Source organism: Syngnathus floridae, chromosome 15, assembly GCF_059516105.1.
Source record: "Syngnathus floridae isolate MCC-2025c chromosome 15, RoL_Sflo_1.0, whole genome shotgun sequence".
NCBI lineage: Eukaryota > Metazoa > Chordata > Actinopteri > Syngnathiformes > Syngnathidae > Syngnathus > Syngnathus floridae.
Window position 1 is genome coordinate 3211210 of NC_142427.1, and position 26678 is coordinate 3237887.

General features: G+C 47.6%; 1 protein-coding gene and 1 long non-coding RNA gene across 2 annotated transcripts in view; one reads left to right on the forward strand and one right to left on the reverse strand.

Annotated features, from left to right (window-relative positions):
- The window catches only part of amot (angiomotin), a 157574-nt gene that overhangs the window by 25051 nt on the left and 105845 nt on the right, over positions 1–26678 (forward strand). Inside the window, exon 4 of the mRNA XM_088397667.1 lies at positions 3690–4647. Within this exon, the coding sequence (XP_088253793.1) occupies positions 3755–4647 (893 nt within the window). The 5' untranslated portion in view covers positions 3690–3754. The remainder of the gene's footprint in view (positions 1–3689; positions 4648–26678) is intronic.
- Positions 10553–26678, reverse strand: part of LOC148385880 (uncharacterized) — a 70752-nt gene continuing 54626 nt past the window's right edge. The window contains exon 2 of the long non-coding RNA XR_015862899.1: positions 10553–11673. This is a non-coding gene — a long non-coding RNA (uncharacterized LOC148385880). The remainder of the gene's footprint in view (positions 11674–26678) is intronic.

Genomic DNA, 26678 nt, shown 5'->3' on the forward strand with positions numbered 1-26678 from the left:
GAATTTCCTCAAAGCCGTCCGCAAGTCATTCTCCATGGCCTCGCCAAACTCCTCCCACGCCCGGGTTTTTGCCTCAGCAACCGCCGAAGCCGCGTTCCCCTTGGCCATCCGGTATCTGTCAGCTGCCTCCGGAGTCCCGCAGGGCAAAATGGCCCGATACGACTCCTTCTTCAGCTTGACGACATCCCTTACCAGCGGTGTTCACCAGCGGGTTCGGGGATTGCCGCCACGTCAGGCACCAACGACCTTACGGCCACAGCTCAGGTCGGCCGCCTCAACAATAACACAATATATGTACGAAGTTGAGGGATGTGCAATATAGGCTAGTGAAAAAATTGACATTGTGCAACAGTGAATGTACTGCTCAACAGGTGAGAATGCAGTGCAAAACATAGTGAGTGTAAACAGTGTACAGTAAAGTGCAGATCGGTGACTAAGGGAGTGATCTGGTCAGCTGTTTGGAGTCTAATAGCCGTGGGGAAGAAAGAGTTCTTGAAACGGGAGGTTTTACATTTTACACTTCTGTACCTCCGGCCTGAGGGGAGAAGTGTGAACAGTCCATGTTGGGGGTGGGTGGGGTCTTTAAGGATGGACGCCGCTCTCCTGTGGACCCTACGGCGTTGGATACTCTGCAGAGAGGGCAGCGGAGTTCGGGTGATTTTCTCTGCCATCCTCACCACTCTCTGCAGTCACTTGCTGTCCGCAGCAGTACAGCTGCCGTACCACACGGAGATGCAGCTGGTCATGATGCTCTGGATGCAGCAGCTGTAGAAGTTGCTGAGGATCTTGGGGGACATTCCAAACTTCCTCAGCCTCCTCAGGAAATACAGCCGCTGTTGAGCCTTTTTGACCAGCTGTGTGATGTTGAGTGTCCAGGTGAGGTCGTCACTGAGATGGACACGGAAGTATCTGAAGCTGCTCACCCTCTCAACTTCAAGCTGTCGGATGAAAAGTGGCTGGTGAGGTCCCCTTTTCTTACTCATGTCCACTATCATCTCCTTCGTCTTGTCCATGTTGAGGAAGAGATTGTTTTCTTCACACCATGACACTAGGCTGTCCACCTCCCTCCTGTAGCCAACCTCACCTCCGCCAGTGATGCGTCCAATCACTGCGGTGTTGTCTGCAAACTTCAGGATAATGTTGTCTATGTGGGAGGCAACGCAGTCATGGGTGAACAGGGTGTAGAGGATGGGGCTGAGCACGCATCCCTGTGGGGTACCAATGTTGGTGATGATGCTGGCTGAAGTCCTGTTTCCAATCCTGACAGACCGAGGCCTGCCAGTCAAAAAATCCAAGAGCCAGTCACAGAGGTTGGGGTGAAGACCGAGTGTGGACAGTTTATGGATGAGTTTGTGGGGGATGACCATGTTGAAAGCAGAACTGTAGTCAACAAAGAGCATCCTGACATACGCGTCCTTATTTTCATGGTGGGAGTGGCAGTAATGAAGAGCAGCAGCGATGGCGTCTGAGGTGGACCTTTTGGGCCGATAGGCATACTGCAAGGTGTCCAGAGAGTCCGGTATGCTGCTCTGGATGTGGGCCAGCACTGTTCTTTCAAAGCACTTCATGATGATAGGGCATTCAGGCAGGTGAGCGGGCTTTCTTTGGGGAGGGGGACGATTGTTGTGGATTTGAAACAGGTGGGGACGATGCTCTGGCTGAGTGAAAGATTGAAGATGGAGGTGAGAACATCTGCCAGCTCGTTGGTGCATGCTCTGAGGGCCCGCCCAGGCATGTTGTCTGGTCCTGCTGCTTTGCGGGGGTTGATCTTCCTCAGGGTTCTGCAGGGTTCTGCATACCTGGCCTGATGAAACTGTTGGTGGGGGGGAGGTCTGGGGTCGGGTGGTCCAGGTGTGTGTGTGCCTCTCTTTGCTGGGGTTGGAGGTCTCAAAGCGGATTTAGAAGTTGTTGAGGTCATCCGGTAGGCTGTCTGTGTGGCCGATGATGCTGGTGGAGGTCCTGTAGCCTGTGATGTGCTGGAGGCCCTGCCACATCCGCCCGGGGTCAGCAGTGGAATAGAAGCCGTCCAGCTTATCTCTGTACTGCTTCTTGGCAGCTTTGATGACCTTTCTCAGTCTGTACTTCGCAGTTTTGTACTCTGCCTCATCGTCTGATCTGGATGCGAGAGAACGAGCACACAGCACGTGACATACCTGGCTGTTTATCCAGGGCTTCTGGTTGGGGAACTTCCTCACCTGAAGAGTGGGCACGATGTTATCAACACATGTTGATGTACCTGGTCACGTAGTCAGCATAGTCCTGGATGCTGATTGAGGAGTCCTCCATTGTGGCAGCAGCTTTAAACACATCCCAGTCTGTTTGAGCAAAGCAGTCCTGCAGGATGTACTCAGCCTCTGGTGTCCATAGTTTGATTTGTTTGGTGGCGGGGTTTGTTTGGTTTAGTTTCTGTCGGTATGCTGGGTACAGAAACAGTGAGATGTGGTCAGATTGTCCAACAATGTGGAGTCTTGGTGCTGCCCTGTATGCACCGCGTATGTAGCTGTACACGTGACCCAGGGTGTTGTTCTCACGGGTGGGGATGTTGATGTGCTGGTGATATTTGGGGAGTACAGTCCATAGGTTGCACTGATTGAAGTCTCCAGCAGCGATAAAAACGGCATCAGGGTGAGCAGACATCATACAGTTTGCTGAGCGCTGCTGTGGAATTGGCTCTCGGGGGGGATGTAGACAGCGGCTAAAAACACAGCGGTGAATTCCCTCGGTAGATAATAGCGACGGCATTGCAGCATTAAAAACTCCACGTCTGGTGAGCAGTGTCTATAAACAGTCCATATATCTCCACACCACGAGTTGTTAACAAACATGCACCCCACCCCACCCCCCCTCCTTTCGTCCTACCGGAGGCTGCAGTCCGGTCCCCTCTGTACACGGAGTATATCTGTAGTTGGATGGCGCACGCTAGTAATTGTCAGATAGCCACGTTTCTTTGAAAATCAGAGCGCAACATTCTCTTATTTCCCGCTGTGATGTGATTCGTGCTCTTAGGTCGTCCAGTTTGTTGTCGAGAGACAATACGTTGGCGAGCAGGAGGCTGGGTAGCGGTGGTCGGCTAGCGCAAGCTTTTAGTCTAGCATGGAGCCCTCCCCTCTTGCCTTGCTTTCGACGCCGTCTCCGGAGCGCTCTCCTGGGGGTCGGCCGCCTCACTCAAGGTCGGTGTGCCCGGGCCGTCCTGGGGCTTGTGGTGGTCTTTGTTGGAGTGAACAATGAGTTGCAGCTCCGGTGAAATAAATCCCGTGAATTCCAGGTTATTTTGTCGATTGACTATATCGAGCAAATCCTGCTTGCTGTATGTTAGCAGTGAATGAGTGTTGTGCACCGCAGAAAAAACAAGTAACACACATAAAAGAAGAAAAAGCCGGCACTCTAGAGCGAGGCAAGCAAACACTTCAGCCACGAGGGGCGCCATGTTGGTCTAAAGTGGTCTGGAAATCATTTTCCATGGTCTCGCCGAACTCCTCCCAAAATTGTATTTCTTTAATCTCGACAATTGTTTATATTTTCAAAGGAACACTTCTAAAATTTATGTTAAAATCGTAAATCACAGGTGAGCTTACAGCTATCAGGGACCCTTCACCTTCTTCATATTAAAGTTGCATCCATGCTTCACACTATATTCTCCTACATTTTCTCAACATTATCTATCTTAGTTATCTAACTTATCTGTTTAGGAAGTAAAGTGGCGAAGACTCTCGACGGGACTTGGCCTTCGAATTGCAGTCATTCCACGACGTAGATGAGAACCACAACTGAAAACTCATCCAGCAGCAGTAACAGTGCTGGAGGTCGTAGTAGTACCGTCCTGCAACGCCTTTTGCAGGAGCAGATTAATCTGAGTTTTGTGATGCAGAAACAACAGGTAGGAGTTGGAGCTGGCGGTGGAGGGAATGGGCAGGGTGGCGCTTCAGAAGAGGACAGGACACCCAACATTGCCCGACAGGAGCCCCAGGGCCAGGAGCTACAGACAGACGGCTTGGAGAAATTAAGTTCCAAAATAGTGGCTGGTAATGGGAGCAATGGGGGAGAAGGAAGCAATGCTGGAGGTGGTTCAACTAGCCAAGGTCAGTGCCAAAACCCAGATGATCTCCCTACTTATGAGGAAGCCAAAGTTCAGTCGCAATACTTTCGTGGCCATAGTCCACCTCCTCTGCATCAACAACAGAGCAACCAGCCCCAACAGAACACGCTTTCTACCTCAGTGTGTTCTACTTTCTATGTCACTGGGAAAACAGATTCTAAGTGTCGCACCGGAGGTCGTTCCACCGTGCAGCGTGTTAATGCGGTAGTTAAGGTTCTCCAAGATGATGGACTGAAGGATCTTAAACAAGGGCACGTTCGATCTCTAAGCGAACGGCTAATGCAGCTCTCCCTTGCCACTTGTGGTGTCAAAGCACATGCTCCAGTCATTAGCTCTTCACTCTCTCCCCAGCTGTCCCCTCCAGGACAGCCAGAGGAGCACAAGCCCCAGCATCGTGGCCCACCTCCAGACTACCCCTTCAAAGGAATGAGATCACCTGATAAGCAGCAAAAGACTGGAGGTCCTATTCCTCAGGAGCAAAGTGGGCAGGCGCCTTCAAGGACGCCGCCACACGTACTATATCAGCCTCCACCAGAATATGGCTCATTCAGGTGAGCGACATAGCTGATGCAAGTGAGATAATTTTAACAAAGCTGTGTATGTAATTGTTTTGAATTTGAAGTTATGAGGGCTTGTGCTCTTGTTACATACAAAACAGAGAAATCTTAAATTTTGTGAAGGAAAGGTATTTTCTTAGTATATAGTCGGTATGTATGTTTGTCTACATACAGTACGTATATACATATGTGTGTACATGTATGATATCTATCTATCCATCCATCCATCTATCTTCTTCCGCTTATCCGGGGTCGGGTCGCGGGGGCAGCTGCTTTAGGAGGGACTCCCAGACCTCCCTCTCCCCAGCCACTTCATCCAGCTAATCCCGGGGGTTCCCAAGGCGTTCCCAGGCCAGCTGAGAGACATAGTCTCTCCCGCGCGTCCTGGGTCGTCCCCGGGGTCTCCTACCAGTGGGACATGCCCGGAACACCTCCTCAGGGAGGCGTCCAGGAGGCATCCAGATAAGATGCCCGAGCCACCTCATCCGGCTCCTCTCAACGTGGAGGATTAGCGACTCTACTCCGAGTCTCTCCCGGATGACCGAGCTTCTCACCCTATCCCTAAGGGAAAGCCCGGACATCCTGCGGAGAAAACTCATTTCGGCCGCTTGTATCCAGGATCTCGTTCTTTCGGTCACGACCCATAGCTCGTGACCATAGGTGAGGGTAGGAGCGTAAATCGACCGGTAAATTGAGAGCTTTGTCTTTTGGCTCAGCTCTATCTTCACCACAACAGACCGGTACAGGGTCCGCATTACTGCCGACGCTGCACCGATCCGCCTGTCGATCTCGCGCTCCATCCGCCCCTCACTCGTGAACAAGACTCCAAGATACTCCTCCACTTGGGGCAGGATCTCATCCCCGATCCGGAGAGGGCATTCCACCCTTTTCCGATCGAGTACCATGGACTCAGATTTGGAGGTACTGACGCTCATCCCGACCGCTTCACACTCGGCTGCGAATCGTTTCAGCGAGAGCTGGAGATCACGGCCTGAAGAAGCCAACAGCACCACGTCATCTGCATAAAGCAGAGACGCGATGCTGAGGTCCCCAAACCGGACCCCCTCAACGCCTCGGCTGCGCCTAGAAATTCTGTCCATAAAAATTATGAACAGAATCGGTGACAAAGGGCAGCCTTGGCGGAGTCCAACCCCCACTGGGAACGAATCCCACTTACTGCCGGAAATGCGGACCAGACTCTGGCATCGGTGATACAGGGACCGAACCGCCCTTATCAGTTGGCTCGACACCCCGTACTCCCGAAGCACCCTCCACAGAACCTCCCGAGGGACACGGTCGAACGCCTTCTCCAAGTCCACAAAACACATGTGGACTGGTTGGGCGAACTCCCATGCACCCTCGAGGATCCTGCCGAGGGTGTAGAGCTGGTCCACTGTTCCACGGCCAGGACGAAAGCCACACTGCTCCTCCTGAATCCGAGGTTCGACCTCCCGATGGACCTTCCTCTCCAGCACCCCTGAATAGACCTTACCAGGGAGGCTGAGGAGTGTGATTCCCCTGTAATTGGAACACACCCTCCGGTCCCCCTTCTTAACGAGGGGAACCACTACCCCAGTCTGACAATCCAGAGGCACCGTCCCCGATGTCCACGCAATTTTGCAGAGGCATGTCAGCCAGGACAGCCCCACAACATCCAGAGCCTTTAAGAACTCCGGGCGGATCTCATCCACCCCTTTGCCACGAGGAGTTTTTTAACTACCTCAGTGACTTCGACCCCAGAGATTGGAGAATCCGCCTCAGAGTCTTCAGGCCCTGCTTCCACAATGGAAGGCGTGTATGTGGAATTGAGGAGATCTTCAAAGTATTCTCTCCACCGACTCACGACGTCCCGAGTCGAGGTCAGCAGCACGCCATCCCCACTGTAAAGTGTAAGTGTTGACATTGCACTGCTTCCCCCTCCTGAGACGCCGGATGGTGGTCCAGAATTTCCTCGAAGCCGTCCGGAAGTCATTCTCCATGGCCTCACCAAACTCCTCCCACGCCCGGGTTTTTTCCTCAGCAACTGCCAAAGCCACGTTCCGCTTGGCCATCCGGTACCTGTCAGCTGCTTCCGGAGTCCCGCAGGCCAAAACCGCCCGATAGGACTCCTTCTTCAGCTTGACGGCATCCCTTACCGCCGGTGTCCACCAGCGGGTTCGAGGATTGCCGCCACGACAGGCACCAACGACCTTACGGCCACACCTCAAGTTGGCCGCCTCAACAATGGAGGCGCGGAACATGGTCCACTCGGACTCAATGTCCTCCGCCTCCCCCGGGACGTGGGAAAAGCTCTGCCGGAGGTGGGAGTTGAAGCTCTCCCTGACAGGAGATTCTGCCAGACGTTCCCAGCAGACCCTCACAGAGCGTTTGGGTCTGCCAGGTCGGACCAGCATCTTCCCCCACCATCGGAGCCAACCCACCATTAGGTGGTGATCAGTTGACAGCTCCGCCCCTCTCTTCACCCGAGTGTCCAAAACATGCGGCCGCAAATCCGATGACACGACGGCAAAGTCGATCATCGAACTGCGGCCTAGGGTTTCCTGGTGCCAAGTGCACACATGGACACCCTTATGTTTGAACATGGTGTTCATTATTGAAAATCGTGTCGAGCACTAAAGTCCAATAATTGAACATCGCTCGGGTTCAGATCGGGGGGGGGGCGTTCTTCCCAATCACGCCCTTCCAGGTCTCACTGTCATTGCCCACGTGAGCATTGAAATCACCCAGTAGAACGATGGAGTCCCCAGAAGGAGCGCTCTCCAGCACTTTCTCCAGGGACCCCAAGAAGGGTGGGTACTCTGAGCTGCCATTTGGTGCATAGACACAAACAACAATCAGTACTCGTCCCCTCACCCGAAGGCGGAGGGAGGCTACCCTCTCGTTCACCGGGGTGAACCCCAATGTGCAGGTGCCCAGCCGGGGAGCAATAAGTATACCCACACCTGCTCGACGCCTCTCACCGTGGGCAACTCCAGAGTGGAAGAGAGTCTAGCCCCTCTCGAGAGGGCTTGTACCGGAACCCAAACTGTGCGTGGAGGCAAGTCCGACTTCATCGAGTTGGAATGTTTCTGCCTCGCACACCAGCTCGTGCTCCTTTCCAGCCAGAGAGGTGACATTCCATGTCCCAAGAGCCAGCTTCTGCAGCCGAGGATCAGACCGCCAAGGTCCCTACCTTTGGCCGCCGCCCAGCTCACACTGCACCCGACCCTTTTGGTCTCTCCCACAGGTGGTGAGCCCATGGGAAGGGGGACCCACGTTACCTTTTCGGGCTGTGCCCGGCCGGGCCCCATGGGCGAAGGCCCGGCCACCAGACGCTCGCCTTCGAGCCCCGCCTCCAGGCCTGGCTCCCACGTCCGGACGAGGGAAAACGAAGTCCATTTATTTTTCTCATCATAAGGGGCTTCTGTGAGCCGTGCTTCGTCTGGCCCCTCACCTAGGACCCGTTTGCCATGGGTGACCATACCAGGGGCATGAAGCCCCCAAAAATGGCTCCTAGGATCATAGTGGCACGCAAACCCCTCCACCACAATAAGGTGATGACTCACGGAGGGGTGGTATCTATCTATGTATCTATAAAGTTAATGTCCCAATGATCGTCACACACACATCTGGGTGTGGTGAAATTTGTCCTCTGCATTTAACCCATCCCCGTGTGATTTTGATTCATCCCCTGGGGAGAGGGGAGCAGTGAGCAGCAGCGGTGCCGCGCTCGGGAATCATTTGGTGATCTATCCCCCCAATTCCAACCCTTAATGCTGAGTGCCAAGCAGGGAGGCAATGGGTCCCATTTTTATAGTCTTTGGTATGACCCCACATACCTCTAGGCCACTGAGCTGAGATATCTATCTATCTATCTATCTATCTATCTATCTATCTATCTATCTATCTATCTATCTATCTATCTATCTATCTATCTATCTATATAGGACTGTCTCAGAAAAATTACAATATTGTGATAAAGTTCTTTATTTTCTGTAATGCAATTAAAAAATCAAAAATGTCATACATTCTGGATTCATTCCAAATCAACAGAAATATTGCAAGCCTTTTATTATTTTAATATTGCTGATTATGGCATACAGCTTAAGAAAACTCAAATATCCTATCTCAAAATATTAGAATATTTCCTCAGACCAAGTAAAAAAAAAAGATTTATAACAGCAAAACAAAATCAAACATTTGAAAATGTCCATTAATGCACTCAGTACTTGGTTGGGAATCTTTTTGCACGGATTACTCAATCAATGCGGCGTGGCATGGAGGCAATCAGCCTGTGGCATTGCTGAGGTGTTATGGATGCCCAGGATGTTTCAATAGCGGCCTTTAGCTCATTTGCATTGTTGGGTCTGGTGTCTTTCAGCTTCTTCTTCACAATACCCCACAAATTAGCTATGGGGCTCAGGTCAGGGGAATTGGCAGGCCAATCTAGGACAGTAATGCCTTGGTCAATACACCATTTACTGATGGTTTTGGCACTGTAGGCAGGTGCCAGATCATGCTGGAAAATGAAATCATCATCTCCATAGAGCTTTTCAGCAGACGGAAGCATGTAGTGCTCTAAAATCTGCATTGACTCTGGACTTGATGAAACACAGTGGACCAACACCAGCAGCTGACATGGCTCCCCAAACCATTGCTGACTGTGGGAACTTCAAATCGGGATTAGAACGAAGAATTCAATATTTTTTGCTTCGGTTGTCGAACAAAATTCGGAGGTCGAACCTCGCGAGATGAGCCGAAAGGACCCGACAAAGTCCGACCGTGCGGCCCGGATGCCGACTGACTCTGTTCGTTATTGTATTTTCGTTACTTTGAGGATTGTATTAACCCCTAATCATGCCTCCAAAGAAAGCAAGTGGGAGTAGTAAAGCCATCCTAAAACACAAAGACGCTCTTAAAGCAATGCGACAGTGAGCGCCCGGCGCGCTGCGTTTGTGCGATCGGACTAAATTAAGCTCCCTGCGCACTGAGGTCCACTTAAATGTTGGAAAGTACATCAGGACTTTAAAAATATTTTCTAAATTTCAGCGACGGCTCTGTCACAATAACGCGACCAGCGTGGTGCAGTTGCGCGGTCGGCGATGCGCTACGGTTGCGCGTTCGGTGGTGCGCTGCAGTTGTGCGATCGGACAAAAATGCACAATTAAAAAAATGGTTAAAAAAGGCGTTTTTTTTTTGTCTTGGAACGGATTAAAAAATTTTCCATTATTTGTAATGGGAAAAATAGGTTCGGAATTCGACCAATTCACTTCTCAAACCGCCTTCTGGAACGGATTGTGGTTTAAAACCGAGGTTTGACTGTATATATATATATACACACACATAAACTGGATTCGGTTGAAGTTGGGAAATTGTGTAAAATGTAAATAAAAACAAAATACAATGATTTGAAGATCCTTTTTAACCTATATTCAATTGAATACACTACAAAGACAACATATTTAATGCTCAAACTCATAAACTTTATTCTATTTTTCAAATAATAATCAACTTGGAATTTCATGGCTGTAACACGTGCAGTAGAAGTTGGGAAAGGGCATGTTTACCACTTCGTTACATCACCTTTCCTTTTAATAACACTCAATAAACGTTTTGGAAGAGAGAAGACTAATTCTCTTAGCTTCTCATGTTCTCATGTCTCATTTTTTCCCATTCTTGCTTGATGAACCGCTTCAATTGTTCAACAGTCCGGGGTCTTCCCTGTCGTATTTTACGCTTCATAATGCGCCACACATTTTCAATGGGAGACAGGTCTGGACTGCAAGCGGGCCAGGGGAGAACCTGGACTCTTTTACTTCAAAGCCACGCTGTTGTAACACGTGCAGAATGTGGCTTGGTATTTGTTAGAGATTTGCTCACTCCAACTTATTTTGCAAGAACCACACGGGAGACAAGCAAGTCCTTTTTAGACACCTGCAGGTGGAGAGTTCACTCGTTCAAGGAATGAAGTCTGAACCCTCGTTCCTGCGAGGGGATATTTATTAAGAGAAACAGAGTGGGGGTTGAGAGTGGGGGTCAGAGTAGACAAATGGCCGAAGCCCCTGGCTGATCAAAGCACAGCAGGGGGTCCTTCACGATGTTGTGTGAACAAAACAACTTTGATTGCTTCCTCTGCAGCTAGTCAATCAGTTCAAAAGATTTTAGCACTTTGTTCTACTACTTTTGTTAAGACAGGACAAGCGAGTTTAATTATTACAGGTTACATTCCAACATAATCATAGGATCAAACTAACCTGAAAACCCTAACATCTCCCTCCTGATTTATCATATGATTATGCCACCCCAAACAACAAAGACAAGCAAGAAAACATATATACGTATAATGAAGAAAGCAGAATGGTAAAAATAAAAACAACAAACAATGATAGCAACACTATCCAGTGAAGATGAGGCATTACCTCAATACCCCAGATCAAACTTATTGTGTAAGCGAAAAACCTGCTGGCCAGATGTTATTAGCAGGAAAATTCTTACACGGCCCCGTTGCCACAGGCGACCAGAATGCTATCAATAATAAAAAAAATAAAAAGAAAAACACAGAACAGCATCTACGCAATCCACGTCTCATTATCATTATCACATCTGTCACGTCTAAGAAGTTGTATATGTGCTCGCGTTTTCGTCAGCTGATGATGTTGTAGTCTGTAGGTGAGGTCTGTCACACACACTGGCGCACACGCTCGTGTCCAGTTGGCGGGCAGCATCGGATAAACCTTGTGACCACAAAGCCACCAGCCATTCTGTATGAAGTATGTTCCGTTCGATGGTGTAGCCATGTTGGTTGGAGAGCCCTTACACCTTGAAAATGGCTCTCTCATCCTGGCACACAGCGGTGATGTCCAAAGCTCCCATCCAGTTCCCTCCTGGAGAGCAGTCGTCGTCAATGCATTTGTGGGTCCTGCAACCTTGGATGTGTAGTCAGCAAGACTTAGAATGGTCCCTCCTGTCGTGGCTGGCCCAGTTCCTTCTTTTGATGACTTTGATGTAGACCCAGTCTCCTGGATTGATGGGGTTGTCGACCTGTGAGGAGGAAAGATCAAGCGGCAGTAAATTTGTCTTTGACACAGTTTGAGCGTCCTGATCATATAATCTGCCAAGGACTGCTCTTCATTTGTTGTTTGCAACTCTCGTAGTCAATTGTCGTGCCCATTTAACTGGTAAATAGGAGTGTTTGCGGGAAGAGTTTGAACACCTCCTAATGATTCCCTTTAACCAAAAACTATTTATGACAGGGGCGTTCCCATTTATTGCCTCCTGGTTTAAAAGAGATTGTCTTACCCATGCCTTCTTTCTCCTCACACGCTCGCACCCACACAGGGTGTGAACACACACACACACACACACACACACAGAACACACAGACAAATAGATTCTAATCCATCTCTCATGTAGCTTCTTTTGATAGAATCTCCTATTGGTAACTGTATAGCAGACGTTTGAGCATATAATCCCATACTCTGCTCTCTCGCTTCTACTTTTTCCTGTCGGTGCAGTCGTATGTGGCCCCTATTGCAGTCATTGTCTTGTTAACTGTCGCCGTGTGACTCCTATGCATGATTGTGTGAATGTCAAAAATTGAACGTACCTAACTTTCTGACACTCAGACCTCCACTGTGGTACAAAAAACCTTACTGTTGTGTTGAGTAGGTACATTGAGCAACCTAGCTCCCTCCTGACTGCCAAATGTCCTGTTCTAAAATTTATATAACTCGACCTCTACGTCTTATGCTTGATGAGCCAAAATATCAGATCTTGCTCTTGTTTCCTACCGTTTTAGCCTATTTGTTTTATCCAAATCCGTTCAATCTCTGATTATAATGCTTTTCTCTGTAGCCCTACGTATTTTTCAAATTTGTATTTATTTATTTATCAAATCTCCTCAGTTCTGTCAAACTCAGTGCACAATGAATCTCCCTTCCACTTTGAACCAAGCTTCACCAAATTTGGTAACGCCGTAGCAATGAGTGTGATTTGGTTGTCGGACGCTCCAAGTCCATATCTTTTTGCCGCACTTCACCCTCTCAAGTTGGTGTTCTTTTGTTGTTGCTTCAGAGCGACCCCATCCATCACTCTTGAATGAGTCCATTGTTCAAATGAGTCAGTTTTCATCATTGTGAGTTCCTCCGCTTTTCACTGTCTTTTCTCGTCCCCGAGGATGTTGTCTGTCCTCCGGAGTGTACTTGCCCCTCTCCAAGCACAACAGTAGTCTTTTCTTGTCCTTCGCCAAAGGTCAAAGGTGCTTCAGAGCCAGGCACCATTTTGTAGTTGTTCACGGCTGCAGGCGAAGTCTCGGATTGGGTTTCAGGGACCCTGACACTGAGAATGACAGGCTGGGACATCAAACTTGTAAGACTATCTCCAAATGTAGCTGCTTCCATCAATTTGCTGGTAACGTTTGTTTACCAAACTTCAAATTCTTCTAATAACAGCGGTCTCGTTTTTATATCGTAAATCCTGCAACTCATCCTATTTTTGAGCTACATTTTATCTATTGTTCCAATTTAATCGGACAGTATGTTGTCTTCAGTATCATTATTGAAAATCAACTCATCGAGGTCTGCTTTCCACATCAAGCCCTGATCTGTATGTCTTGACCTCTCACATGTTATTGTCATGCTTGCTCAAAAATGTGACTTAGAGTATGGTGCTGTGAATTCTCAATCTCCCCAATGAAATTGGATCCCACCTCGTAGTTCTTATCGTTCTCATGTTCCTGTTAGCCTGCAATTGTCCAAATCAAAAATGTTTTCTTTTAACTGTCTTTCTTTTGAACCCCTAAATCTCTCGTGTTGCTAACCTATCTACACCAGAACAAAAAAATTTTACCACAGTATAACACCAAATGTATTCGAAAATTCATTGTCATAAAGTGTTGTATTCTTACTATCTTCCACTATCTGCCCTACTCACTCCCTCCTTTTGAGGCTTGGCAACGCCCATGCCTCACACCTTGACAAACTTTTTGGGATAATGCGTTCTGTACTACATATGATTCCATCATCATTTAATTTGACTTTCTTTCCAAAACGCTTCTCAATTTCTCAGTTCACACATCTTCTACATGTGTTACTGGTTCTCCAGTTTTTTTCTAGTTAATTATCAATCCAAAAGCTACGTGTTTCTTTCTAACATTCAACCTGCTCAAAATCACTCTTTCATCAAAGTCGCTCTACTAATTTTCTATAGTAGTCGCCAACGACTTCAACCATTCAACCTTTCATTCAGGCAATCATTCATCAATGCTCATCATATGCATCTCACACAGTCTCCAAAAAGGAGTCATACTATCACATTGGTCCCAATTCATCCAAGCTCACCACACAGCATTCATATATCATTTTCAACTCAGGTTTCCTGGTAGAACAATCCACCAGTCCAAAAAAAACTTAACTGAAACAAACAACTGGCAAATTAATCTGAATTTTTTCTTTGTTTTTAAATTTGAAGAACTCAATCTCTCAGATTTAGCTTGCATTTAGAAGTTTGTATAATTTTATAACACAACCAATCAATTATTCCTATTAAATGTAGCATTGCAAAATCTTAAATTCACAATTTAGCTTCTTCCAATTCCTGAAAGCATGTTCTGTCGTTTTTTTTTTTTTTCCTTCATCGAATTTCTCATGTGAGCTCGACACTTAACATGCACTAGTGTGGATTAGTTTCTGCTCGCAAACAGATTTCTCTCTTTTCCTCTCATTTTTATTTGTCAAAATTGTTTCTGTTCTGCGGTGTAAATTGAATAGACAACAGTCTAGCAAATTTCTTTATATTAAAAGTTTAGCCAATCTTCATCAATTTGGGACTTTAACTTTAACTTTAACACATACGCACACACATGCACAGCTCTCGCGTGCAGAAGGTAGGTCTCAGCAACAATGATTCGTCACAGGCTGGCCATTTCCTGTGGTCGATCATGAGCTGGTCCCTCCCATGCACACGAGGACAGCACATTCTAATTTTATTTATTTATCTTCTAGAAGCAAGTTGCATTTCTTTACCACTTGATTTGCATATTTTAATTTAGTGTAACACAAATTGATCTCTAGTCATTTGTAATTTGCCACCTTATTATTATTATTATTATTATTATTATTATCATTAAACTCCTCTTGCCCCTCGCTTGAGCCGCGGCTTGAGCTGCGGCCTTGCACTCGCTCACAGGGGCCTTATTGTCTCCTGGTCTGACAAACACTTGTGACCTCATCAGTTTTCATCTTTCTTGCTTTTGTCTCTTGAATTCGTTCTCATCTCTTTGTGAAGATTTCAACCACACTCTAGCACTTCTACTACTTCTTCCACATTTCAAATTTCCTTGTATTTCATACATATTCTTTCACTTCAGCATGTATTGCATACAATTAAGAAATCTACTTGCCATGAACCTCTCATCTCAAAGAAGAGCAGAGCAAGAGATTTACTATTCTTATTTCCCATCTTAATTTTAGTAGTTTAAGGTTTTACAAATTTTTTCAAATTTTTTTTCTTTGAGGATCCTCAATGCAGGTTTAAATTGACCTTTCACAAATTACTAGCCTGTATTAATGCCGTGGATCAATGCTAGAACTGCTATTTAGTCAATTTATCCTACCAGTCACACACTCAATCACACAAGTTATCCCTGCCTACGCGAAGTCCTCCTTTTTTAAAAAAAAGGAGCTGCTTCATCCAGTGAGGGGACTCTACAACACCCCCCACCTTCCCTGGGAACTAAAGACAACAGTCCTTGTCCCCAGCCCTGCCAACGCGAAGTCCTCCTTTTAAAAAAAAGGAGCTGCTTCATCCAGTGAGGGGACTCTACAACACCCCCCACCTTCCCTGGGAACTAAAGACAAAAGTCCTTGTCCCCAGCCCTGCCAACGCGAAGTTGTACTCTTTAGAATAGTGGTCGTCAAATAATGAACCACGGAGGTACTGAGATTTTATAACAGTTTGAGAACCACTGCTCCAAAAGAGACACCTCATCCAGAGGGGGACTCTACAACACCCCCTCCTTCCACAAAATTTACTTTTTCCTGTGCACTTCTACCTTTCTACGCGTTTCACAAACAACAACACAATCACACAACTTCAGGCCTTTAACTTACTTGTCCCCTTGGTTCGTTGCACTGCCGGGTCCCGTCAATCCACCTCTGTCAGACGAAGGCAGACCTAAGATGCTGACCCAGCGAAGAATTCTCTTCCCAGGACTTTCTTCTCCAGGTCCTCCTAATGGACGCTGGCTTGTCGACAATGCAGCACGTCCTCCTTCGTCAGCCAGATAGCGGGTATGAGGGATCCGGGTCACGGCACCAAAATGTTAGAGATTTGCTCACTCCAACTTATTTTGCAAGAACCACACGGGAGACAAGCAAGTCCTTTTTAGACACCTGCAGGTGGAGAGTTCACTCGTTCAAGGAATGAAGTCTGAACCCTCGTTCCTGCGAGGGGATATTTATTAAGAGAAACAGAGTGGGGGTTGAGAGTGGGGGTCAGAGTAGACAAATGGCCGAAGCCCCTGGCTGATCAAAGCACAGCAGGGGGTCCTTCACGATGTTGTGTGAACAAAACAACTTTGATTGCTTCCTCTGCAGCTAGTCAATCAGTTCAAAAGATCTTAGCACTTTGTTCTACTACTTTTGTTAAGACAGGACAAGCGAGTTTAATTATTACAGGTTACATTCCAACATAATCATAGGATCAAACTAACCTGAAAACCCTAACAGTATTATCTTGCTGAAATAAGAAGCGGCATCCATGAAAAAGACGTCGCTTGGACGGCAGCATATGTTGCTACAAAATCTGTATGTACTTTTCAGCATTTATGTTGCCTTCACAGAAATGTGAGTCACCTATGTAATGCACCCCCATACCATCTGTCAAACGCGCACTTTTTATCAAAGTGGCACCGGCTTCCCGGTAACGTGTTCGAACAGCCGGGGTGAGGGGACTCGTCCGTAATCTACCTACCCGAGTTAAATTAATTCTACCAGAATCAATCTAATTTCTTTACGACGCCAATCCCTCTCAAGTCACCCGAAGCACGTGCCGAGTAACTCAATTCGAGGCAAGTCTTCGAAATGACCGCGCCGTAATGATGGCCCCCCTTCGGTTGTCTGATGCTTTTGTTATGTTACAGAAATTTTTAGATGTCTTTGTTAAGACCTCAAGGATTCGTTAATTTACTAGAGCGCCCTCGCCCTAGCTGCGCTCAAGATAACTACTTCGAACCAGATCTGACAATTCCTGATGTTAAGGATTAAAGCTGTCTTCACTTTAAAAAGAATTGAACGGATTTAAAGAATGACTATGATAGGGGAATAAAAACATTTCAAAGTTGTAATTACTGCATATAAAACCATGCTCAACATAGTTACTACGAAATAATCGATAACTGAATTAAGGCTTAAGAAGAGATTTAATGAATAAGCAAGCAAAAGAATTACAAGTCGAAAAAACGTGTCAGGCTGGGAACAAGGCGGAGGACTCGGATGCAGAGCCGTTTCTTTCTCTGATTTATTCCAGCACACACACTGATCAAAAGTACAACTCAAAACGCCTCTTGCGAGGGAAAACACGTGGCAAAAAGTTCAAACAAAAGCGTCGCACTGGGGCGAGACAAAAAGGCTATGGGGATCACGGCACTAACAAAAAGCGTCGCTCGGTGGCGAGACAAAAAGGCTATGGGGATCAAGGCACTAACAAAAAGCGTCGCTCTGTGGCGAGACAAAAAGGAGGAATCTTACTGAGAGCTCGGACGTCAAAGAATCGCTGGTGGTCGGGACGAGGCAAGACACACTGGCACAAGACAAGGGGAAGACACGGACTAAATACACACAAAAGGGCGGGGACACAGGTGCTGACAATTAGTGTCAACTACACAGGTGCACACAATCGGGATCAGGGAAGACAAGACAACCAAACACTGAGGAAGGAAACACGAACTGAAACGGAAGGGATGACAAAATAAAACAGGAAGTAAAGTTACGACACCGACGAGACAGAAAACCGGAAAAATAAACGCGACCGCATGACAAAACGAAGAAAAAAAGACTCACCCACTCAAAAGAGGAGACTAAAGGTCTAAAAACCTATTTGGTTGAACAAGTCGAGTGATCAGCTCTCCTTTGTTCCAAAATCCGAATTCTTTTTAAAAAAGAGGAAAGGTCTGGCCGTGAGGAGCGTAGCCAAAAAAGTAAAATTGGCGGCTTCCCCTTTCTCCCCGGAGCGGCTGTCTCCTCTGCCCTCCTCGAAGCTTAAAATTTGACCAAGTCCAATTCGAAGACTCTGGAAATTCATCTTAGTAGATTTTGGTTCAATCTCAAAAAGAATGAAAAATCCATCTTCGTTCTTTTACTCCGGGCAGCGTCACGGCTATCGCCCTGACTAGGAAGAAGCGCTCCGCTCTGCATTCGGGCAACATATTTATAGGCTTCTGGCATTACCTCATTGGAATATGTAGGTGAAAGGTCAGAATCCCTGCACCACTGGTTGTCTTGGCAACATTGCTTCAAGCAGCAACCACTGCGCCCGACAGCCATCGGCCACCGGATGCAGATGTTTCCTGTTTTGCTCGTTCTTTCCCTATTAGCCCTTGATGTTTCCTCTCAACTTAATACATTCAGGTATGGATGGAACACCAATGTTAAATACAGGTTGGACAAAACATTGCAACATTAATCACATATATCTTGTCTAATAAAGATCAATCTCAACCCATAATAGTGCTTAACATAATAATGGGTTCCTCCAACTTAAACAGATATATTGATATTGCTCAAGCTGTTACATCTTAAAATTATGCCATAGCAAACTCATATTCCAAAATTGTGCGTTGCTACGTGTTTGAACAGGTCGTGTCTTCCCAATTGCTAACAATTTAATTTATTAGATTTGATAATTTCCATCAGGTCACCCCTATGTCAAGCTTTAACACCATCTCCTGGTGAAATTTTGGAACTACTACATGTTTTGGGATAGCCAATGTGCCTGGGCCAAATTCAATACCTAATTTTACTCCATCTTGTACCACCATGCCACTTGACACATCACAGATGTTAGCTTTTGAACTTTGCGTTGATTACAGTCCGGATGGTCCGCTTCCTCTTTAGTCCGGAGGACACAACGTCCAGTGTTTCCAAAAACAATTTGAAAAGTGGACTCATCAGACCACAAAACACTTTTTCATTGTACATCAGTCTATTTTACGTACATGAGCTCGGGCCCAGAGAACTTTTCTGGATGTTGTACATAAACAGCTTTTGCTTTGCATGGTAGCGTTTTAACCCGCACTTACTGATGTAGTGATGAACTGTATTTACTGACAGTGGTTTTCTGAAGTTTCCCTGAGGCCATTTGGCATCATTTACACACTCATGTCGGTTTTTAAGGCAGTGCCGTCTGAGGGATCGAAGGTCACGGTCATTCAGTCTTGGTTTCCGGCCATGGCACTTACATGCAGTGATTTCACCAGATTCTCTGAACCTTTTGATGATATTATGAACCGCAGATGTTGAAAACCCCAAATTCCTTGCAATTTTGCTTTGAGAAATGTTGTTCTTAAACTGTTCAACCATTTTCTCACGCAGTTGTGGACTAAGTGGTTATCCTCGCCCCATCCTTGCTTGTGAATGACTGACCATGTTTGGGGAGGCTCATTTTATACCCAATCATGGTACCCAATTAGCCTGATCACATGTGAGATGTTCCAAATAGGTGTTTGATTAGCTTTTCTCAGCTTTCTCTGTATTTTCTGCCACCTTTCCCAACTTCTACTGGAAGTGTTGCAGCCATGAAAATCGAAGTTAATTATTATTTGGCAAAAATCATTTAAGTTTATCAGTTTGAACATTAAATATGTTCTCTTTGTTGTGTATTCAATTAAATACGGGTTGAGAAGGGTTTTAAAACCGTATTTTGGTTTTATTTAAATTTTACAACATTTCCCAACTTCAACCGAATCCGGTTTGTATATATATCAGGGACGTGCGGTCAGAGGAGGCAAGGCCACGCCTCCCCTGCCATCATGAAAAGGGGAAAAACAAATTCAGTTGTTTTTATTAAGTCATTTTCAGTTTAATTTCAATGTATGTATCATGTATCATTTTGAACCAAAATCGCTGAATTTTAATAGTTATTTTAAAACCGTAGACGATTCGCTCGGAGGAGCCAACTTCCTGCCTAGCCTCCTCTGAGGATTGACCGGCTATGCAGTTAGACCGAACTGCTCTCTGTCTTTATGTCGCTATTTAAGTGTTCAAACATCCATCCGTCCATCCATTTTCTTCCGCTTATACAGGGTTGGGTTGCGGGGGCAGCAGCTTTAGGAGGGACTCCCAGACTTCCCTCTCCCCAGCCACTTCATCCAGCTCATCCCAGGGGATCCCAAGGCGTTCCCAGGCCTGATGAGATGCTCGAGCCACCTCATCTGGCTCCTCTCAGTGTGGAGGAGTAGCGACTCTACTCCGAGTCTCACGGATTTCCGAGCTTCTCACCCTATCCCTAAGGGAGAGCCCGGACATACTGCGGAGAAAACTCATTTCGGCCGCTTGTATCCGGGATTTCGTTCTTTCGGTCACAACCCATAGCTCGTGAACATAGGTGAGGGTAGGAGCGTAAATCGACCGGTAAATTGAGAGCTTTGCCTGTTGGCTCAGCTCTCTCTTTAGCACGACGGACCGGTACAGAGTCCGCATTACTGCTGACGCTGCACCAATCCGCCTGTCGATCTCACGCTCCATCCTCCCCTCACTCGTGAACAAGACCCCAAGATACTTGAACTCCTCCACTTGGGGCAAGATCTCATCCCCGATCCGGAGAGGGCATTCAACCCTTTTCCGACCGAGGACCATGCACTCGGATTTGGAGGTGCTGACTGCTTCACACTCGGCTTCGAACCGCTCCAGTGAGAGCCAGAGATCACGGCCTGAAGAAGCCAACAGCACCACGTCGTCTGCAAAAAGCAGAGACGCGATGCTGAGGTCCTCAAACCGGACCCCCTCAATGCTTCGGCTGCGCCTAGAAATTCTGTCCATGAAAATTGTGAACAGAAGCGGTGACAAAGAGCAGCCTTGGCGGAGTCCAACCCTCACTGGGAATGAATCCAACTTACTGCCGGAAATGCGGACCAAACTCTGGCATCGGTGATACGGAGACCGAACCGCCCTTATCAGTTGGCTCGGCACCCCGTACTCCCGAAGCTCCCTCCACAGAATCTTCCGAGGGACACGGTCGAACACCTTCTCCACTCACTGTTCCATGGCCAGGACGAAAGCCAATCTGCTCCTCCTGAATCTAAAGTTCGACCTCCCTATTTACCCTCCTCTCCATTACCTCTGAATAGACCTTACCAGGGATGCTGAGGAGTGTGATTGCCCTGTAATTGGAACACACCCTCCGGTCCCCCTTCTTAAAGAGGGAACCCACCACCCCAGTCTGCCAATCCAGAGGCACCGTCCCCGATGTTCACGCAATGCTGTAGAGACGTGTCAGCCATTACAGCTCCAAAACATCCAGGACCTTTAAAAACTCTGGGCGGATCTCATCCACCCCTGGGGCCTTGCCCCCGAGGAGATTTTAACGACCTCAGTGACTTCGACCTTTGATTGGAGAGATTGGAGAGTGCGCCTCAGAGTCTCCAGGCCCTGCTTCTACAATGGAAGGCGTGTCAGAGGAATTGAGGTCTTCGAAGTATTCTCCCCACCGACTCACGATGTCCCGAGTCGAGGTCAGCAGTACGCCATCTCCACTGTAAACAGTGTTGATGGTGTACCGCTTCCCCCTCCTGAGACGCTGGATGGTGGACCAGAATTTCCTCGAAGCCGTCCGGAAGTCATTCTCCATGGCCTCGCCAAACTCCTCCCACGCCCGGGTTTTTTCCTCAGCAACCGCCGAATCCGCGTTCAGCATGGCCATCCGGTACCTGTCAGCTGCCTCCGGATTCCCACAGGCCAAAACGGCCTGATAGTACTCCTTCTTCAGCTTGACGGCATCCCTTACTACCGGTTTGCACCAGCGGTTTCGGGGATTGCCGCCATGACAGGCACCAACGACCTTACGACCACAGCTCCTGTCAGCCGCCTCAACAATTGAGGCGCAGAACATGGTCCACTCGGACGCAACGTCCCCCGCCTCCCCCGGGACGTGGGAAAAGCTCTGCCGGAGGTGGTATTTGAAGCTCTTCCTGACAGGGTATTCTGCCAGACGTTCCCAGCAGACCCTCACAGAGCTTTTGGGTCTGCCAGGTCGGACTGGCATCTTCCCCCACCATCGGACCCAACCCACCACCAGGTGGTAATCAGTTCACAGCTCTGCCCCTCTGTTCGCCAGAGTGTCCAAAACATGCGGCCGCAAATCCGATGATATGACTACATAGTCGATCATCGAACTGCGGCTTAGGGTGTCCTGGTGCCAAGTGCACACATGCACCTTACCAGCTTTTACATCCTTTTGTTTGAACATGATGTTCATTATAGAAAATCCGTGTCGAGCACAAAAGTCCAATAATAGAACACTGCTCGGGTTCAGATCAAGGGGGCCGTTTCTCCCAATCACACCCTTCCAGGTCTCACTGTCATGACCCACGTGAGCATTGAAGTCACCCAGTAGAACGATGGAGTCCCCAGAAGGAGCGCTCTCCAGCACTTCCTCCAAGGACTCCACAAAGGGTGGCTACTCTGAGCTGCTGTTTGGTGCATAGACACAAACAAAAGTCAGGACCCGTCCCCCCACCCGAAGGCGAAGGGAGGCTACCCTCTCGTTCACCAGGGTGAACCCCAATATGCAGGCGCCCAGCTGGGGGGCTATAAGTATACCCACACCTGCTCGACGCCTCTCACCGTGGGCAACTCCATAGTGGAAGAGAGTCCAGCCCCTCTCGAGAGGGCTTGTACCGGAACCCAAACTGTGCGTGGAGGCAAGTCCGGCGATGTCTAGTCGGAACTTTTCTGCCTCGCACACCAACTCGGGCTCCTTTCCAGCCAGAGGTGATATTCCATGTCCTAAGAGCCAGCTTTTGCAGCCGGGGATCGGACCGCCAAGGTCCCTGCCTTTGGCCGTCGCCCAGCTCGCCTTGCACCCGACCCCTTTGGCCCCTCCTACAGGTGGTGAGCCCATGAGAAGTGGAACCCACGTTTCCTTTTCGGGCTGTGCAGGCCCCATGGGCGAAGGCCCAGCCACCAGACGCTCACCTTCGAGCCCCACCTCCAGGCCTGGCTCCGGATGGGGGCCCTGGTGACCCGTGTCTGGGCGAGGGAAATCTGAGTCCATATACATTTTTCATCATAAGGGGTTTTTTGCTTTGTCTGGCCCCTCACCTAGGACCCTTTTGCCATGGGTGACCCTACCAGGGGTATGAAGCCCCATACAACATGGCTCCTAGGATCATTGGGACACGCAAACCCCTTCACCATGGTAAGGTGAAGACTCACGGAGTGGCTATATTAACTAATTTCCGTAGTTAAGCTGATGTATATATTATCTAGTGTTTTTTGTCATCTGTCTGTAACTTATTTCTTTAGATGAACAAAACGACTTTGAAAAGAGACCCTACGGAGGCTACGAAAAAAGGTTCTCCAGCCTTATGGCAGGGGGTGCTAGTGATCCCGGGATGCTTCATGCGCCTACCTGTAGAATAAGAGATCTCCAGTTCAAATTTACAGTGAACAACTGAGGAGCAGTCGTCCATTTATTTTGTTTTACATTCGTGTTTTTTTTTTCTTTCCATTTTTACATTTCGATTTACAATGGAAAATTACATATCCAAACGATTTTCAACTATGGATTTTCGGACAAAGCAGGAGGTCATCAGTAAAGGAAGACCAACTCCGGAGTTAAAAGGTTTTATTCGGACAACGGGACTTCGGAGCATGTCTTTTCAAATGGAGTGGTACGCAAGATCGAAAACAAGTTTTTGATTCTGTGTGCTTTATTGAGTGTTTTATGTGTGAAGACTGCTAATATGAGATTTTAATTAAAATAGTTCAAATTAAATAATGAATGAGCCACACTAGACCAGCGTTCCCCAACCTTTTTTGTGACACGGTTAGGTGCCGGATAAATTTAATTTTACCGGGGGGATATGTCAGTGCCACCCCAGTCATGAACCTCACCACACATCACTGATATATACACACATATATATATATATATATATATATATATATATATATATATATATATATATATATATTGTATGTGTACATACATACACATGTATGTATATACACATGTATGTATATAAGTTTAAAAATGGGCTACTGGAACAAGACATAAATGGGCGAGATGCGAGAATAAGGATCTGTTGGAATGCGACTACTCCAGCAACCCGAGCGAGAGGGGTTACATGCGGAGAATGCGGGAACAATGGCAACTTCGATACCCACAGTCAACACTATCGGCCAAGCAACTTGTAGCTCAATGTTCCAATATCCATAAACGGCACCTGCTATCACAGCTCGAGATTGATGAGATACAACACAAATGTCATAGCGAAGGTCAACCAGAGCACCAGGTCAGAGACGAGTTAAATCCATGTACAAGTCCAGAGGTTGGGTACAAAACCCCAATAAGCACAATCAAGCTGAACGAGGCAGCAACTGACCTGAAGAACAAGATCATGGCGAGAATGAATGGGCGGGAACCTAGATACACACTGCAGAGGCTCAGTGAAGTACCCTCAGAAAGTCTCCTAGAAGATGTGAATGCAGCACTGACAACAATTCCTACGGCTACCATCACTGAAACCAATGAGCTGATATACACCTCAGCAGCAGTGATCCTAGAAATGCTTGGCTACAAGAAGAATGACCATATGCGACCACAACAGTGCCCACCATGGAAGAGAAGGCTGGAGGCCAAAATCAAGATAGCACGGAGAGAAGTGAGCCAAATGACAGAGGCCCAGAAAGGTGCAATGAAAAAGCAAGTTCCCAAGAAATACAGCCAGATGCCCATACCTGAAGCACTCGAAACTGCCAAACAAAGACTCCAAGCCTTGGCCAGCCGCCTAAAGAGGTACACAAGAGAGAATGAAGCCAGACGAATAAACAGGTTGTTCACAACACAACCAGCGAAAGTGTACGCTCAGTGGCAGGGGAATAATAGCAGAGCAGACCCACCAAGGCTGGAAACTGAACAGTATTGGAAGGATATATGGGAGCGGGAGGCATCACATAAGAAGGATGCACAGTGGCTGGTGGCTCTGAGAAAGGACCACAGCAAGCTCCCTGAACAGAACCCAGTAACCATCACAGTGGCAGACATCCAGAGAAGAGTCTCAGGAATGAAAAACTGGACAGCACCAGGCCCTTACATGATCCACAGCTACTGGCTCAAGAAACTTACAACTCTCCATGAGCGCCTGGCAGCACAAATGAAACAGCTGCTAAGGGATGGGACTCACCCTGAATGGCTAACCCAAGGGCGTACGATCCTGATCCAGAAGGATCCTTCAAAGGGTACAGTCCCATCCAACTACCGGCCAATCACCTGCCTCTCCACAACATGGAAGCTGATGTCGGGCATAATATCAGATAAGATCAGCGGGCACATGGATCAATACGTGAGCACTGCTTAGAAAGGGATTGGTAAAAATATCAGAGGATCAACTCCTGGTGGATAGAACAGTCACCCAAGACTGCAGAACCAGACGTACCAACCTGAGCACTGCCTGGATTGATTACAAGAAAGCATATGACTCAATGCCACATACTTGGATCACTGAATGCTTGAGGCTGTACAACATCAATGGGACTCTGAGAACCTTCATCGCCAACTCGATGAAACAGTGGAAAACCACACTTGAAGCCAATGCCAAGCCACTTGCACACGTGACCATCAAATGTGGTATATACCAAGGAGACGCTCTGTCCCCAATGCTGTTCTGTATATGACTGAACCCCCTCAGCCAAATAATCAACAAGACGGGCTATGGATACCAACACAGGAATGGGGCCACCATCAGCCACCTCCTCTACATGGATGACATAAAGCTGTACGCTAAGAACGAGCGGGACATTGACTCCCTGATCCACACTACCAGGATCTACAGCTCTGACATCGGAATGTCATTCGGACTTGAGAAATGTGGCCGCATGGTGACTAAAAGAGGAAAGGTAATCCACACAGAGGGGGTCTCACTCCCAGAAGGAACAATAGCAGACATTGAGGACAGCTACAAATACCTTGGAATTCCACAGGCAAATGGCAACCTTGACGAGGAAACAAGGAACGCAGCCACAGACAAATACCTCCATCGAGTAAGGCAAGTCCTAAGAAGTCAGCTCAATGGCAAGAACAAGTCCCTAGCCATTAACAGCTACGCCCTACCAGTAATCAGATACCCTGCAGGAATCATACGGTGGCCAAAGGAGGATATACAGACCACAGATATCAAGACACGGAAGCTCCTAACCATGCATGGAGGGTTCCATCCCAAGTCCAGCACCCTGAGACTGTACACTAGCCGTAAAGAAGGAGGCCGAGGACTAGCGAGCGTGAGAGCCACTATCCAAGATGAAACATCCAAGATCCATAAGTACATCAGGGATAAGGCCCCAACGGATCGCATGCTCAGCGAATGTCTCAGACAATGGGCATCAAAGGAAGATGAGGTGCTGGAGGGACCATCATGGGAGGACAAGCCCCTACATGGGATGTACCACCGAAACATAGCTGAAGTGGCTGATATCCAGAAATCCTACCAATGGCTAGAAAGAGCTGGTCTGAAGGACAGCACAGAGCCACTGATCCTGGCTGCACAAGAACAGGCCTTGAGCACCAGAGCAATAGAGGCCCAAATCTACCACACCAGACAAGACCCCAGGTGCAGATTGTGCTAAGAAGGTCCTGAGACAATCCAGCACATAACTGCAGGGTGTAAGATGCTGGCAGGTACAGCATACATGGAGCGCCATAACCAAGTAGCTGGAATAGTGTACAGGAACATCTGTGCAGAGTATGGACTGGAAGTCCCAAGATCCAAGTTGGAAACACCTCCAAAGGTGGTAGAGAATGACCAAGCCAAGATCCTCTGGGACTTCCAGATC